Source organism: Myotis brandtii, unplaced genomic scaffold, assembly GCF_000412655.1.
Source record: "Myotis brandtii unplaced genomic scaffold, ASM41265v1 scaffold326, whole genome shotgun sequence".
Classification (NCBI taxonomy): Eukaryota; Metazoa; Chordata; class Mammalia; order Chiroptera; family Vespertilionidae; genus Myotis; species Myotis brandtii.
In genome coordinates this window covers 124,223-140,288 of record NW_005362534.1, presented here as the reverse complement: position 1 = coordinate 140,288, position 16,066 = coordinate 124,223, and the positions used below count along the sequence as shown (strand labels likewise).

At 36.3% G+C, this 16,066-nt stretch overlaps 1 protein-coding gene across 6 annotated transcripts in view; it reads left to right on the top strand.

Annotated features, from left to right (window-relative positions):
- Positions 1-1,912: 1,912 nt before the first annotated feature.
- SCML2 (sex comb on midleg-like 2 (Drosophila)) overlaps positions 1,913-16,066 on the top strand; it is an 83,039-nt gene continuing 68,885 nt past the window's right edge. The window contains exons 1-7 of one of the 6 annotated variants that reach the window (XM_014543442.1): positions 1,913-1,946; positions 2,430-2,559; positions 2,968-3,013; positions 4,450-4,524; positions 9,045-9,115; positions 10,180-10,414; positions 13,368-13,456. In XM_014543442.1, the coding sequence (XP_014398928.1) occupies positions 2,992-3,013; positions 4,450-4,524; positions 9,045-9,115; positions 10,180-10,414; positions 13,368-13,456 (492 nt within the window). In that variant the 5' untranslated portion in view covers positions 1,913-1,946; positions 2,430-2,559; positions 2,968-2,991. The remainder of the gene's footprint in view (positions 1,947-2,429; positions 2,560-2,967; positions 3,014-4,449; positions 4,525-9,044; positions 9,116-10,179; positions 10,415-13,367; positions 13,457-16,066) is intronic. The other 5 variants (XM_005870933.2, XM_014543440.1, XM_014543443.1 and 2 more) reach the window with 5 other exon arrangements.

Below are 16,066 nucleotides of genomic sequence, written 5' to 3'. Positions count from 1 at the left end.
ACCCCCCCCCCCCGTTTTACTTAACTGTATTTTGACTTTTGGGGGGTGATGAAAATGTAAAAAAGAAGAAAAAAAACCCATTCTAGTTACTAGGGATTCACAAAGGCTTCTTTGGTTCACAAAAGGCCAAAATCTATTTTCAGTACTCACCAACCCCAAAAGAATTATATTCGTGAATAATTATACCTCAAAGTCACAGGGTGATAACAAGTTTCTTTGGGCTTTTGCTAGAATACATAAATTTTCTGGTAATGCTGGTTAGTAGATGGCGGTTGCTTTCTTTGGTAACTACATGTCTGGGCCATATATATATATATATAACTGCTTAATTTAAGAGTTACTTAAACTTAGCATTTCTGTTTTTTTAAATCTTTCTTTGTTGAGAGATTACAGATATCTCTCCCCCGCCCGCTTTTTACCTCTTGCCCCCCACCTCCCAGTTCCCACCCCATCCAAGGCTTTCATCACCCTATTATCTGTGTCCATGGACAATGCATATATACATATAAATTCTTTGGTTAATTGTTTCCTGCCCACTCTCCCCCCTTCGCTCTGAGATTCATCAGTCTGTTCCATGTTTTCATACCTCTGGTCCTATTTTATTGTGTTCATTAGATTCCACATATAAGTGAGATCATGTGATATTTATCTTTCTCTGACTAGCTTTTTTGCTTAGATAATCATCTCCAGATCCATCCATCTTATCTCAAAAGGTAAGAGGGCCTTCTATTTTTACAGCTGTATAGTATTCCATGTGTAAATGCACCACTTTTTTTTTTTTTAGATCTATTCATCTAAATGTATTGGGGTAACATTGGTTAATAATATTACATAAGTTTCAAGTGTACAACATTATAGTACAATGTCTATATACTCAATGGTGTGCTCACCACCCAAAATTTGGTTTACTTCTGTTACCATATATTTGAAGCATTTATTTCTTTAAACATCTTTTTGGTCCATACTTTAAAAAAGTAATTAGCCCTAGCTGGTTTGGCTCAGTTTGTAGAGCATTGGCCTGCAGACTGAAAGGTCCCAGGTTCGATTCCAGCCAAGGGCACATGCATGTGTTGGAGGCTCGATCCCCAATAGGGGGCATGCAGGAGGCAGCCAATCAATGATTCTCTCTCATCACTGATGTTTCTATCTCTCTCTCTCTCCTTTCCTCTCTGAAATCAATAAAAACATTTTAAATAAAGTAAGTAATGGTCAGGAATCAAAGTAGGAATATAGTTTCATTTTACAACATAATTTAAGGGCTAATGCTGAAACTTACTCTTCTCAGGGAGTTTTAATTAGGGCAGATGGGGTATGATAGAAAACAATCTTTGAGTTTCCACTTATTCAGCACCTATGGTAGTTGCTTTACCTATATACTATCTTGCTTTAATTTTCATGACTATATTATAAAGTTTGGATGGTATTAGTTTTCATTTATATATGGGAAAACCAAGACTCAGAGAGATGAAGTAACTTGTAACGGCTTTAAGCACTTGAAATAATATTTATATGTAATTGATATAGTCACCAGTAATTATCACAGTATAATTTTTTTCTTTAAGAATATGTATAATTTGTTAAGTGTGATAGACCAGCTTTGCATATATAGAGCTTCTTAATAATATAAGAACATATAGGGATTATTAAACTTTCAGGGCACTCCCCCCTTGAAAATAACTTTCTGTGATTATTTAATAGATACCATTGTAAAGAGTTCAAATAATACATAAAAATATAAAGAAGACAATAAAGGTCATGTAAAATCTCACCACCTGTGGTGCAAAAAATAAGGATCACCAAAATAGTTTTGTATTACATTATGCAAACTTACACACAATTTTATACATATAGGATTATATCACACAGGAGATATTTATAAGATACCATCTCTCTTACCCCCTTCCCCCTTCCAGTTAGTATATACACCACCATCTTTACCATCCCAGGTAAGTCTTATTCACAGGCTAGCTTGTGTCCTGTGTTTCTCTCCATACTTAAGAAATCTTTTACTCATATAATTCTATTCAAACCTATATATGCACTTAACATTGAATTTTAGTCACTATTAGTTACTATTAGTGAACATTTGAGTACTTTTAAGTGTAATGCTTTGTACTAGCTTTGGGAGAGAGCTACAAGGGAGAGTAATGTGTGGCCTGTGTTCTCAATTACTTTATAACATGTGAGGAGAGGTGAACAGGTAAATAGCTTGTATTATATAAGACTTGTTTTGATACCTGCTGTTGGGTAGACATGTAGGGTAGAAATAGCCTGGGAAGCCCTGCAGGGGAACTCCCAGAGGACAGAGGCCTTGCCTTTTTTATTCTTGTGTGCATAAACCCTTGATAAATGTGATTATGCCCAGAGTCTGTAAATAAATATCTGTAAATAAAATCATGTGTTTTGTTCATATGCTTATTTCTGACTAGGTGGACCTGTTGGAGAGCAAGGACAGTGTTTTATTTATCTTTGTTGTAGAGTAAATGTCATATTGAGGACATGCAGGAAAAGTTTGGATTAATGAATTAGTGGCTTCAAAATACACATGCCTTCTAACAAGTAATTATCTTGTTAAACTTGACTCTTGCTTGCAGTTCTTACAAGTTTCACCAACACAGTCATGATTGTTTCACCTCTCCATAAAATACGCATAAGTGGGTTTTTGGGGTAGGCCTCAGTTTGAATCCCAACTCTACTAACTTACCATCTGCTTTTAAAAATTATTTAACAATAAAATCCACCCTTTTAAAGTGCACAGTTCAGTGTATCCATCACCACTATCTAATTCTAAAACATTCCATCATCTCAAAAAAGAAATCCCTTACCCACAGCCATACCTGTTAGCAATCACTCCCTAGTCCCTGTTCCCACGCCTTTAGCAACTACTAACTCTATAACCAGTTTCTAATAATAATATGACCCTTTAGAAGTATGCTAAAAGGTATTAATTGATTTTTCTCCTTGTAGGAAAGAACACCAGAAAGGGATACTATGGGGCGAACAGCCGGTGGAGGTAAAATTTACTTACCTAAAAATGATAATATTTGTTTGTTATTCATTTGGAATGAGTATCTTCTGGTAGACTGAACGTTTGTAAAATCCTTTTAAAAATAAAAGTTAAACGAGATGTTAGGTGCTTAGAATTGGAATTTTAGAACTGAAGAGCTATTAACAATAATTTTGTTATCTCTTCTGAATTTTATAAATGAGAAAACTGACACTGAGGGAGGTTAAGTGAACAGGTCATACAACAATCTGTGACAATGCTAAAATCAGAATCTAAATCTTCTAACTCGAATATGAGAGATTAAAAAATACTTCATCCTGACTTACTCTAATGAGAAGGCTGCTCACTGTACTGTGAATATGCCACACTCATTTGCACTCTGTTTTGAGTTGTGCTTTCTTTTCCATAATACATACTTCACACCTTTGCTATCCTAAATCCTGTTTTTCCTTCAAGACCCAGTTCAAGTCCTTTGTCTCCCATGACTTTTTCTCTGGCTGAATACTGAATGTTATCCTCTGCTGTTCACAATTTTATCAAGTGAATTAGTTTAGTGTAGTCTCTGTAACTAGATTTTAGCTTCTCTAGAGCAGGAATCATGCCTTTAGTTTTACTTTCTTATTAGAAAATCTTAAGGAGAACTATTTAGTAAATATAAATACGTACTTTCTTTTTACTAGCCAAATTATTTAAATACAAAGCATTCCATCTACTTTATTCATGTCCTGGTTCAAACAGACACATTAAAATAATTAAGACTATTGGGGAAATATGAACATTGACTTCTTATTTGATATTAATGAATTATGCTTGAATTTTCAGCATAATAATAATATAATGATAGAGTTTTAAAATTATATATCTTTAAGACATATACTGTAATATATGTGGACAAAATAATATAATATCTTAGATTTGGTAAAGTCATAAGTTCCAGCACTGTTTGAGCTCCTCAGTTTGGTACAAAACTCTGCCTAACCTATTGAATTATATTACATTCTAGCTTTCTTGTTATGTTTTCAACTGTCAAAAACATCCACTTTATTTCTAGGACACATTAATTTGAATATTGTAAGGATCAGCTCAACTTGTTTTGGTTTATTTATTCATTCATTTTTCAAATCCTTGAGAGTGTTATTGCATGCCAGGTCCTATTCTAGGCACTGAGACTATAGCAGTGAATAAAACAGACAAAATTAAATAAATCCCTGCACTTTCGGAGCTTACATTTGAGTGAGGCATAAAATGAAACAAAATAAATGAGCAAATTTTAAGGTACACAGCATGTGAGAAAATGAAGTCCTGTGCAAAAAATGAGAACATTAATTATAAAATTAAAACTGGTTTCTATCAGAAAATAGTTTTATAGTTTTTCTAAGTGTTCTTTCAGACTATTGCTATAGTCTTTAGGTATTGCTTACTATTTTATTTATTTTTTTTAGATTCAATGAATGTGAAGAAGAAATGTGAAGAATGTCAAGAGAAAAGTTCTCAATCGGACACATCTTCAGAAGGTGTTAGGTTTTAAAGTACTTCAGTGCAACATATTTTTTCCTCAGTCAGTGTTAATATGAACTCTTATTGCTTTTATATAGTCTCTGTACAGCAAACTCCTGTAAATATAAAATCTAAGTGATAAGAAAGGTCAGGAAATAATTTTTATTTTGAAAATTTTACTTTGGTTTTACTTAGAGATAAATTGGTATGGCATTACATAAAAAAAATAACCATGTGTTTCAATGCAAATTTTGAAAAATTAAAGATACCTAGTTATTAATTACCATGTATTACCAATTTTAAAATAACTTGATTATGAATAAAAAACCTAACATTAGAATCAATGTGAAAGTCCGTTTTTGATGGTCAAAAGATAGTTGATAAAAGTAGGTAAAAGCTTAGGCATTGATACGTCAGACAGACCTCTTCTAGAAATCCTGGCCTCATCCTTTTTTTGTTTTTAAATCCTCATCTGAGGATATGTTTTTATTGATTTTAGAGGGAGGAAGAGAGAGAGAGAGAAAGAGAGAAACATCGATTGATGAGAGAAACATCGATTGATTGCCTCCCGTATGTGACCTGATTGGAGATTGAATCTGCAAGCGAGGTATGTGCCCTGACTGGGAATTGAACCCTCAACCTTTTGGTGTATGGGATGATGCTCCAATCAACTGAGCCACCGGGCCAGGGCTGGCCTCAGTCTTTATTGGCCTCGTGACATTGGGCAAATTATTCAACATTCTTTGTCTATTTTTTTTCTCAGTAGCACATGGATACTACTACTTACCTCATGGGGTTATTGGAATTTAAATTTAAAAAATGAATGTAAAGTACCTAGTATAATTCCTAGGTATATTGTACATGTTCAGTAGATGTTAATTTTATTTATTAACACTCAATTGATTTCTTATTGTAAACAGCATGTGTATAGCACTGCACCAGAGACACTGGAGGTACATCTGACTTGTTGCACCTACTCTTAAGGAAAATGAGAAAATAAGTCATATGAACACAAAAGGCCGAATAAAAAAATGACAAACTTATTATGAGATATTACTAGACGAACCTCTTGCCCTTTCCTTTGTCTTTCTGTTGGACCTGCCCTGCCAGCCCCACTCTTGTAGTACTTCATATATGGCTTTCTGTTCTCACAGGAAGGTTGCCTATAGAGGTAATCCCCATGGAATCATTCTTTCTCAATGCTGGGCCCCCAGTGCCTCCTTATTTTTCCCATTGGCCTTATTTGTCCTTCAGCTCTTCTTTCCAACCTCTAAAACCCTCCAAAGAAATGGAGGCCATTAGGTTAGAATGTTCTTTATCCCTAAAAATTCCATCTGTTTTTTAAATATAACAGTTTTGTTGAGATGTAACTTACATTGTTGAGATGTAAACAATTCGCCCATTTAAAGTATACAATTCATTGGTTCTCAATATATTTACAGAGTTGTGTAACCATCATCACAATAAATTTTAGAACATTTTTATCACCCTACAAAGAAATTCTGCACCCAGTTAGCAATCACTCCACATTTTCTCCTAATGCCTCTCCCCTCCCCAGCTCTACGCAACCGCTTATCTACTTGTTGTCTCTATAGATGTGGCTATTCTGAAAATTTCATAAAAATATATTCTTGAAGGTTGAAGCTAGTAACTTCAAAATTTGCAAACTTCTGATTTAAAAAATGAGATTACTTGATCAAATTGATAGACATCTGCAGATATTTTTAGGGCCCTGATTTTAACATCTTATTTTAGAAATTTGGACAAATAATGGACTAGAATAGAGTACAAGTCAAACAAGAAGGAACCATGGGTCCTGAGCTTAACATATTGTTTTAGAAATCAGTGAGTGACTGCTAGAAGTTAAGCTCTGAGAGAGCCAGAATTTTTATCAGTTTTATTAATCACTATCTCCAGTACCTAGAACAGTGCCTGACACATACTGGCTACCTTTTATGGGAATCCAGTGATGAATGAAACAGACATGATTCCTGCCTTTTTTCAGTTTAGGAGGAAAGCTAGACATTAAATAAACAACTTCCGTTGTGATAAGTGCTGTGAAATAGTGGTGCAGTGATCATTTAGCTGAGAAGCTTCTAGCTCCAGATATTTTGCCCATCTTTACTAGACTCTGAAACCCAGCCTCACACTAGAAGACATTATGATTCTGATTTACTCTGGAGAAGACCAGAGGGCTCACATAGATTATGTTCAGTTTGCCAAAAGGTATTTGGACAAATAATGAACTAAAATAGAGTACAAGTCAAACAAGAAGGAACCATAGGCATGTGCAAATAATAATCAGAGCACAAAGTACTCTGAGCACAATGTACACCTATCTCTTGAACAAACCTATCACTTCCTAGGCTTCTTTTCTGAGAGAGAATCTACCCTCCCATCCTACCCCAGTTTGTCAATGAGGATAAGATGTAGAGGCAGACTGGGACCTCAGGCTTAGCTAAGACGTTCTGACTATTTTGGCTCCTGGTCAGGAATTCCAGCTGTGGTATTATAGATGTGTCAAATCTAAATTAAACTGATCAGGATATTTCAGTGACCTCCTTAACGATACCCTAGCCAGATACTCCCACCCCCAATTCATGTTTTGTTTTGTTCTTTAAAAAAAATCCTCTCCAAGACCATATGTTGGTAGAGCTTCAGTTAGAATCTTGGGTCTCCTGATTGTTTAGTTAGTGTTTAGGAGGTCACTGAAATATCCTTGCCAGTTTAATTTTGGAGCCATGGATCTTAGTTTTCACTTATGAAAAAGCTATCCAGTATTAAATGACAATATAGACATTTAATTTTATAATAATAACATACTATTTATTGAGTGACTTACATGTATGCTACTTCACTTAATTCTCAAAATACCTTGTACCATATTTATTACATTCCCCATTTTATAAAAGAAGGAACTGAGGCTGAGAAAGTGAAATGACTTGCTCAGGGTCACATAGCTAGAAATAGGCAGAGCTTGACTGGAAGAAGGCAGGTTTGACTCCAGAGCCCATAGTCTCAGCATTTCTGCTGTATACCTTTCAGCAGTGTGGTAACATTCACTTCACATCATCTAAAGTGGACTTAAACACAGTATTTTTTTTAATGGAATAATCTCTTAAATTTATTGTTAAGTTTAAAAAGCAGGGTGTACAGTGTTAAGTATGACATAATATTTGTACATACACGTATAAATGCACACTCATATATCAATGGCATGCTAAAGCTGGTTCACACCAGCTTGGGAGAGCCATTTGCACACATCTCTTTCCAACTTTGTGGTTAGTGACTTCTCCTTGGCACCTTGCAATCAGGTATGGTGGTAGTAGTTAAATCACAGAAGACTGCAAACACTACCAGTCAGGTTTTTGTTTGTATTTTCTGAAAAGCTGGCTGTTCATCATTTGTCAGCACTTTGTGTGTGTGTTTCAGTGTGTTATATCCTTTAAAGGATATATAAGAGGTTAGTAATGTAAATTCCCCCAGGAAGGGGAAATGTAAAAACCAATATTTTTAAAAAATATGTTTGTGCTGATTTCAGAGAGGAAGGGAGAGGAAGAGAGAGAAACATCGGTGATGAGAATCATTGGTCAGCTACCTCCTGCATGCCCCACACTGGTGATTGAGCCCACAATCAGGCGTCTGCCCTGACTGGGAATCGAACAATGACCTCCAGGTTCATAGGTCAACACTCAACCATAGAGCCACACCGTCCAGGCTCAAAACCAATATTTTTATAGGAAAAAATTAAAAGAGTACAGAAAAATCTGATAGTTGATGAGAATTAAATTTTGTATGAATTAATACAGCTATCAAGTTTTTCTTTCAGTGTCTTTGGCATCTGACTGGCACAGTGAATTGAAGTGTTCAGGCCAGGCAGAGTACTGCTTTCTGACCTTTTCCTCTAGCATTATAATATATAATGAAGACTAAGTGAGAGAAAGGACAGCAAGAGTGTGTAAAAAATGTAGATCATTAAAATAATCTATATCAGTGACTGTACTGATGACTGGTTTACTGCTTTGTTCTGCCATATTCTTGACACCTGGATGGAGATCAACTAGTCAATTGAGAAACAACTCTGATTCTCAGATTTTTTCTTTCCATAAAATTCTGCTATAACACACACCTAAACACCTTTAGCTTCCCTTGAAAAACAAAGCACCATCACATTAATAGGATGAAATGGTAAAAACACATCTTGAATAAATTTATATTAGAGACAAATGAGTAGAATTTGCTATTACTCTATAAAACATCCTTAAGTTGTTTATAGAATCCACATTTTTAGAATCACTGTGCTGTAGTCCTCATTACATTGAGAAGATCTGACTTGTAATTTGTACCAGAGCCATTATTACCATGAAGTTGCCTTATTTTTTATTTCTATACTGGTAATCAAATGTAGATCAGGAAGTTTGAATCTGCTCTTACTTAGGAAATATTTTTTGAAGAGATATGGAACCAAAACCCATTTTATTCTTGAAAATTAGTATACATATTGCATATATTAAGAAATATTTTGTATATTTATTTCCAGATGATTTCCACTGGGAAACTTACTTGAAAGAGACTGGATCTTTAAGTGCTCCTGTAGAGTGTTTCAGACAGGTATGCTAAAATTCTGTAGATGTTGAATATATTAATGTAAGCTATTAACTTGTTGAAAGGTGTCTGTGTGAGTGTTAGGTTCAGGTGGTGTGAGGAGATGGTGGGATTGTGGTAGTGCCATTTAAGAGCCAGCTGGTCTCTTTGCATTCATTCATTAAGAATTTCTTCAGTGTCAGATATATGAAGCCCTTATGATTGCCCATCTGGAGGGAAAGATAGACATGTAAATAATTAATTATGAGAAGTGTGATTACTCTGTAGTGGGAGGGCTCACAAAAGAGGTGCTATCTGAGATGGTTGGAATGAAGGGAAGAATATTCCAGATAGAGAGAACATCTAAAACAAAGGCACATGGATGTAAGGGAACCTGAGTGTGAGGGATGGCATGGCTGAAGCACAGAGTGGGGTAGAGGCAGTAGTGTAGGAATGAGGTTAAAGTTGTGGGGGCTTTTAAACTGTAATGAGTACTTGGACTTTTATCTTAAGCAGTGGTGAGCTACCAGTTGGCTTATTTCAAGGGGAGTGGCCTAATCAGATTATTATTTTAGAAAGCCACTCAGGGTGCATTTTATTTATTTTTAAATATATTTTATTGATTTTTCACAGAGGGGATGGGAGAGGGATAGAGAGTTAGAAACATTGATGAGAGAGAAACATCGATCAGCTGCCTCCTGCACACCCCCCACTGGGGATGTGCCCGCAACTAAAGTACATGCCCTTGACCAGAATCAAACCTGGGACCCACAGGCCAATGCTCTATCCACTGAGCCAAATCGGTTAGGGCACAGGGTGCATTTTAAAGGCCACATTTAGGTTGCCTGGAAGTGGGAAAATGAGTAAAACCAGCAGTTGGCAGTGTTTTTATGCTGCACATCAAGCCAAGGGGAGGGTTTGAAGATCTTTTTCTTGACCCTTAAAGTTCTTAACTTTGTTCACCATCTGCTGTGACCATTACTTAAAATGCTCCTCAAGTATTCTGGTAACATAACTGACTATTTGTTTTTCTTATAGTTGATGCACTTTAACAAAATTGTGTGTGTGTGTGTGTGTGTGTGTGTGTATAGTCTAAGGTCCCACCAACTAATGAATTCAAAGTTGGCATGAAACTGGAAGCGCATGACCCTCGCAATATGACTTCAACATGTATTGCCACGATTATCGGAGTTACTGGTGCCAGGTTACGTTTACGCCTTGATGGTAGTGATGATAAAAATGATTTTTGGAGACTTGTTGATTCTGCAGACATACAACCCGTTGGCACATGTGAACAGCAAGGGGACTTACTTCAGCCTCCACTGGGTAAGGATAAACAGTTTTTAAAATAACATATTCTTACTAATGTAATATTCAGAAATAGTTTTAATGGCCTTTAAAAAATCTGTTCTCCTAGACATTCTTACAAATAGGTGGTCAGGTGGTTACTGTGGAAAATGTATGAGAGAGGAACTCATCAGTACTATAATGTTAGAGAGTTTCACTAAGTACACATTTGGTTTATGTGTGCTAAAGGTTTCCCACTCCAGGGAAAGACTCGTTCTGTCTTTAAAGTTGAAATGTCAAAAGCTGCTCTACCAGATTACACATGCAGATTCAGAAGCCCTTCTGAGGGAGTAGTTTACAGCATTTGATAGCAAGTCACTTCCTCCCTTAATATTGTCCACTGGGCCATTCAGTATTTTTGGTATGGGGATAAGCATAGGGGATTCCACATCCAGGTTCTAGATGCAAATTTGGGAATTCCATTTCATCTATAGTGGGAAGAAATCTCAGTGAGAGAGGAAGGAGTGAGTAGCTTTAGGTCTTTGAAAAGGAGGAGATGGATGGAACTTACCAGTAAAGGTTTTTAAGTTCCAAGTTCTCCATTTTGACCAAGTTTTTAAAACGTAAAAACTGTATGACTAATTTTGAGCAAACTTTTTCTTTTACCACTTAGGTGTACCATGATATTCTATAGAAAATAAGTGATTTCATGTATCACTTTGTATTCTGAATGAATGGTGGGTTTTGGTTTTTGTTCTTTACAGTGCTGAAAAGGAAAATTCCTTATTTTAAAGCACAATAAGAAAATGGAATTTTTTTTGTCTCCTACTGGTGAAAAATTCCCTGAGAATAAAAATTTAATATATTAATAATAACTATTAAGTTAATAGATGGTTAAGGGTGTGTGTGTTTTCTGCTTTTTCCCTTTTTTCCTTCATATCATTCATATTTTTTATTGTTTACTTTTATAACATTTCTGGAATCATACAGAATTCTGTAAGAGGTGTGTAAACCTGAGGCTTAGTGCTTTCCTGTTTGGATTTTATTTCTGTTTATAATATGATAATATGTTTCTTATTTTGTTTAAAAGAAATATAGTTATTGTGATTGCCAGCATTTCAAACATATAGCCAAAATTATGATTGGTTATTTTTCAAATTACATTTAGAATTTGTTAACTAAAAATATGAAATACATAACAACACATGCTAATTAGTGTGTATTTTCACACTACATATAAAAATACAGTTTTTGCCAATTTGCTCATTAGGCACTTTTGAATAGCTTAGTTTCCATTTTAATATAACACAACTTATTTAATTTTCCTTTTTAAAATGGGTTTATTTATTTAAATCTTAAAAGTTATTATTTAAAAGATACTTTAAAGTTTTAACATACAAACAGAAGGTGTATAAATCATAGGTGTACAGCTTATAAATGAACACACCTGTATAACTACCATCCAAATCAAGATGCGTGAACATTATCAGGACCCCAGAAGCCCCATTCCTGCTGATCTCCAGTCATAACTACCACTTTCCCAAAGATAACCACTGCATAGACTTCCTGACATCATAGATTAGTTTTATCTGTGTTTGAATTTTCTATGCACTTTATATTTTAGCCTTTTAATCTATGCTTGACTTTAGGGAGTTACAGAATTAAGAAAAATGTTAAATTTAGAAAAATCATGGTATATGATGCAATAAGATAAGGTAAGGGGTAAGAGAAAGGCATAAGGAACAGTGAATGATTCTTATGCAATATTCTGACCACAGTGTGGAAAATATATGCTGTGGATAACTTTATTAGATATCACTAATAATATTGAGGGAGTAGGTAATAAATCTCCCCTCCCCCATTTTTCCTAACAACAATTATTTCCCTTATTATATTAGGGGGTTTTGGTACAGGGTTATTATGGGATGATTTTCTGTCTGAACATTTTTGTAGGTTTTATACTATTGATAGACCTGTTGCCAGTGATTCATATGCCTCCCTATCTTACTGCATGTAATCATCAGGAATGCATGACAAGTTCTCTCCAATTCTGATATCAAGGCAGGCAAGTGCTGCCTGAAACAGATTGCAGTAAAACCAGCAGATCCCTGTTTCCAGATGCTGTGATAGTCACCATTAATTATAAGATCTCTGGAAAATATACCTATTTTGATAGCAACTAATACATATTCTAAGAGAAGATCATGTTTATGTAGTGTGTGTAAGGATTGCTAAAGTGAGAGCTGTATTTTTCTCTAACATATTGTATGAAAAAATTTCAAACATACAAGGTGAAATAATTTTATAATGAATACCCACCTACCCATTACCTAGGTTCTATCATTATCATTTTATTATACTTGCTTTATCACTCATCTGTCTATCTGCCCTTCTATGAATTTATCAATCCATCTTATTTTAAAATACATTTGAGAGTAATTGACATCATTACATTTCTCCTGAATACTTTAGCATGCATATCATTAATTAGAGTTGTGTTTATGCAGCTTTTTAAGGTGAAATTTACATAAAATGAAATGCACTGTGTTAGTGTGCATTTACAGAGTTTGACAGAAAACTGTCTTTTTCTGAAAGGAAGTAAAGCAGGGGAAAAAGAGGGCCTGGAAGTCTTTTGCGGCCTTTGCCCTTCTTGTGAGGCTGTTGGTAAGAAATGGTAGCTCTCCTGGGTTCTGGCTTGGATTACCCAAGTATAATGGCCCATTCCCAAGATATACATGGATGTTGATGATCTCCAGCTACTGGTTTCTCTAAAATGAGAGTTTCTACTCCACTGTAGCATTGTTGCCAAATAATACAGTGGCTATAGTAGCACCAATTGGAGAGTGTAGCTGTTCTTCTGACCCATTTCCTGAGTTCTTCGATAAGAAAATTATTCTCTGGAGAATAGTAAATGAATACTATTTTTAATACCAACTTGCTGTAATATCATAGGAAGGCTTTTTCATGATACCTGATTTAATTTTTAAAATAGGATACAAGATGAGTACATTATCTTGGCCGATGTTCCTTTTGCGAACACTGGATGGATCTGAAATGGCACCTGCAACATTCTTCAAGGAGGTAAGAAAGAATTTATAAAGAACTTCAAACCTCAGAGGGAAGGCAGGGGAGAGTGAGGCTAAGGGGGAGAGATCAACCAAAGGACTTGTATGCATGCATATAAGCACAACCAATGGATACAGACATGGGGGTGGTGGGGGTGAGGGCATCGCCCCCTGCTGGCCTGGTTGCCCCACACAGCCTGCTGCTTAGTCGTTTGGTTGTCCCTCACTAACCCCACTGCCGGCCTTGTTGCCCCACTCAGCCTATTCGGTCGTCCATTCAATTGTTTCGGATGTGACGGCCCCTGGCTCTTTATATATAGAGATATACTAGTAGCCCTGCGCACGAATCTGTGTGCCAGTAGCTTGCTGCCACCTTCCAGTAGCTCTCTGCCTGCTGCCCCGCCCTCCTGTAGCTCCCTCCGTCCCCCCTTCCCCCCCTCATAGCTTACTGCCCTGCCCTCTCCTGTTGTAGCTCGCTGCCCCACCCTCCTGCTGATCCATGATCCAGTCGTTATATGTAATGACCATTTGCATATTACATCTTTATTATATAGGATGGGATACTTAAATATTTTGTCTTCTCTAACATGAAAACGCAAAAATGCTTTTTAAATTTAATGTTTGGCAAGTGTATTTGTTAGTCTGCTAGGGCTGCCATAACAAAGTTCCACAGACTGGGTGGCTTAAGCAAAATAAACTTATTTTTTTCACAGTTCTGGAGGTCAGAAGTGCAATATTAAAGTGCCATTGGGGTTGGTTTCTGGTGAGGCCTTTCTCCTTGGTTTATAGATGGCTGCCTTTCCGTTGTATTTTCACATGGCCTCTTCTCTGGACATGCACAGAGGGAGAGGAATCTCTGTTTTTTCTTTCTCTTCTTATAAGGACAACAGTCCCCAGCCTTATGACCTTACTTAACCTTTATTACCTTTTTAAAGGTTCTAGCCCTAAATAGTCATATTGGGGGTTAGGGCTTCAATTTATGAATTTTTGGAGGACACAGTAAGCCCCTAACAGTAGCTTAAACAAAAGAAATTTATTTTCTCAAAGCTCAAGAGGATAAAAGTTTGAGGTCAAGGTGTTGTCAGGCTTGGTTTCTTTGAGGCCTCTCTCCTTGGTTTGTAGTTGATGGGAGCACACAATTCAGCCCATGACAGCAAGTTATTTAACAAAAAAGTTATTGTTATAATCATCCACTAGCCAAAATGAATTAGTACCCCCTTTCTTGACCTTAGATATGAAAGGGGTGTTCCACTGGAAGCAGATGTTCATTGCTATTTTTTATTTACTTTCATAAGTGAAGCTTTCCCCTCACTTAGTTATGTTAGTCATCCCTTTGATATTGAAGAAAATGATAATGGGCCAATAAAACCACTTGAAGGTTACTCAGATTTGTTTTTTAGAAGTAAAAGAATGTTAAAAAGTCATCAGAATGAATTTGTTATAAGGAAATACTTGTTATATAACACAGGGAAAATTCCAAAACTAGTTTATGTTCTTGAGAAATTGTTGAAAGAGTACACTATGTTAGCAAACAATGAATAAAAGCCAAGTTTTAGTTAAATTATTGGTCAAATATTTCTTTCTCAATTGTTGTCCTAATTGTTTTCATAGTCACTTAAATTTTATTACAACTATTCATATCAACAAGATTAAGGACATAAGGATGTGACACATCAATTAATACGACTCCTGTGCCCTGGCCAGTGTGGCTCAATTGATTGGGCATTGTCCCATGCACCGGGAGGTTGCTGGTTCGATTCCTGGTCAAGGCACATGCCTAGGTTTGGGGGCACGATCCCCAATAGAGGGTGTGCAGGAGGCAGCCAGTTGATGTTGAGCTTTCACATTGATGTCTCTCTCCCTTTCTCTCTAAAAATCAATAAACTTCTCTCAAAAAATATGACTCCTGCATTGCAAAAAAAATTTTTTTGAGTGCAGGTTTGAGCAGCATGAAAGAACACAGGCAAATGCTGCAAGCCCTTTGGTCAATATGTAAAGTATATGTAAGAATAGCTGATCCCCTTTTAATGTGCACGTATTTTGTGCACTGGGCCACTAGTAGCTAATAACAGGAGATGTTTAGCAGAGGGAGGTGGAGAGAGAGAGAGAGAGAGAGAAAAATTGATGTGATAGAGACACATCAATTAGTTGACTCCCGCATGCACTCTGACTGGGGCTGGGGATTGAACCTGCAACCCAGGGACGTGCCCTTGACTGGGAATTGAACCCGAGATCCTTCGGTGTGCAGACTGATGCTCTAACCATTTAACCACACTATAAGGGCTAGCAGTAGTTTTTATTAAACACCTATTAGCTTGGGTTGTGGCTTTAGAAAAGCCACTGAATCTATTTACATATCAAATTGTTTATCATCTAGTGACAAGCCACTTGTCATACACATTGTTTTTCATTTAAAAATATTTTTATTGATTTCAGAGGAAGGGAGAGGGAGAAAGAGATAGAAAAATCATTAATGAAAGAGAATCATCAATCAGCTGCCTCCTGCACACCCCACACTGGGGATAAAGCCCTCAACCTGGGCATGTGCCCTGACTGGGAATTGAACTGTGACCTCATGGTTCATAGGTCGATGCTCAACCACTGAGATACACTGGCCTGGCTCATT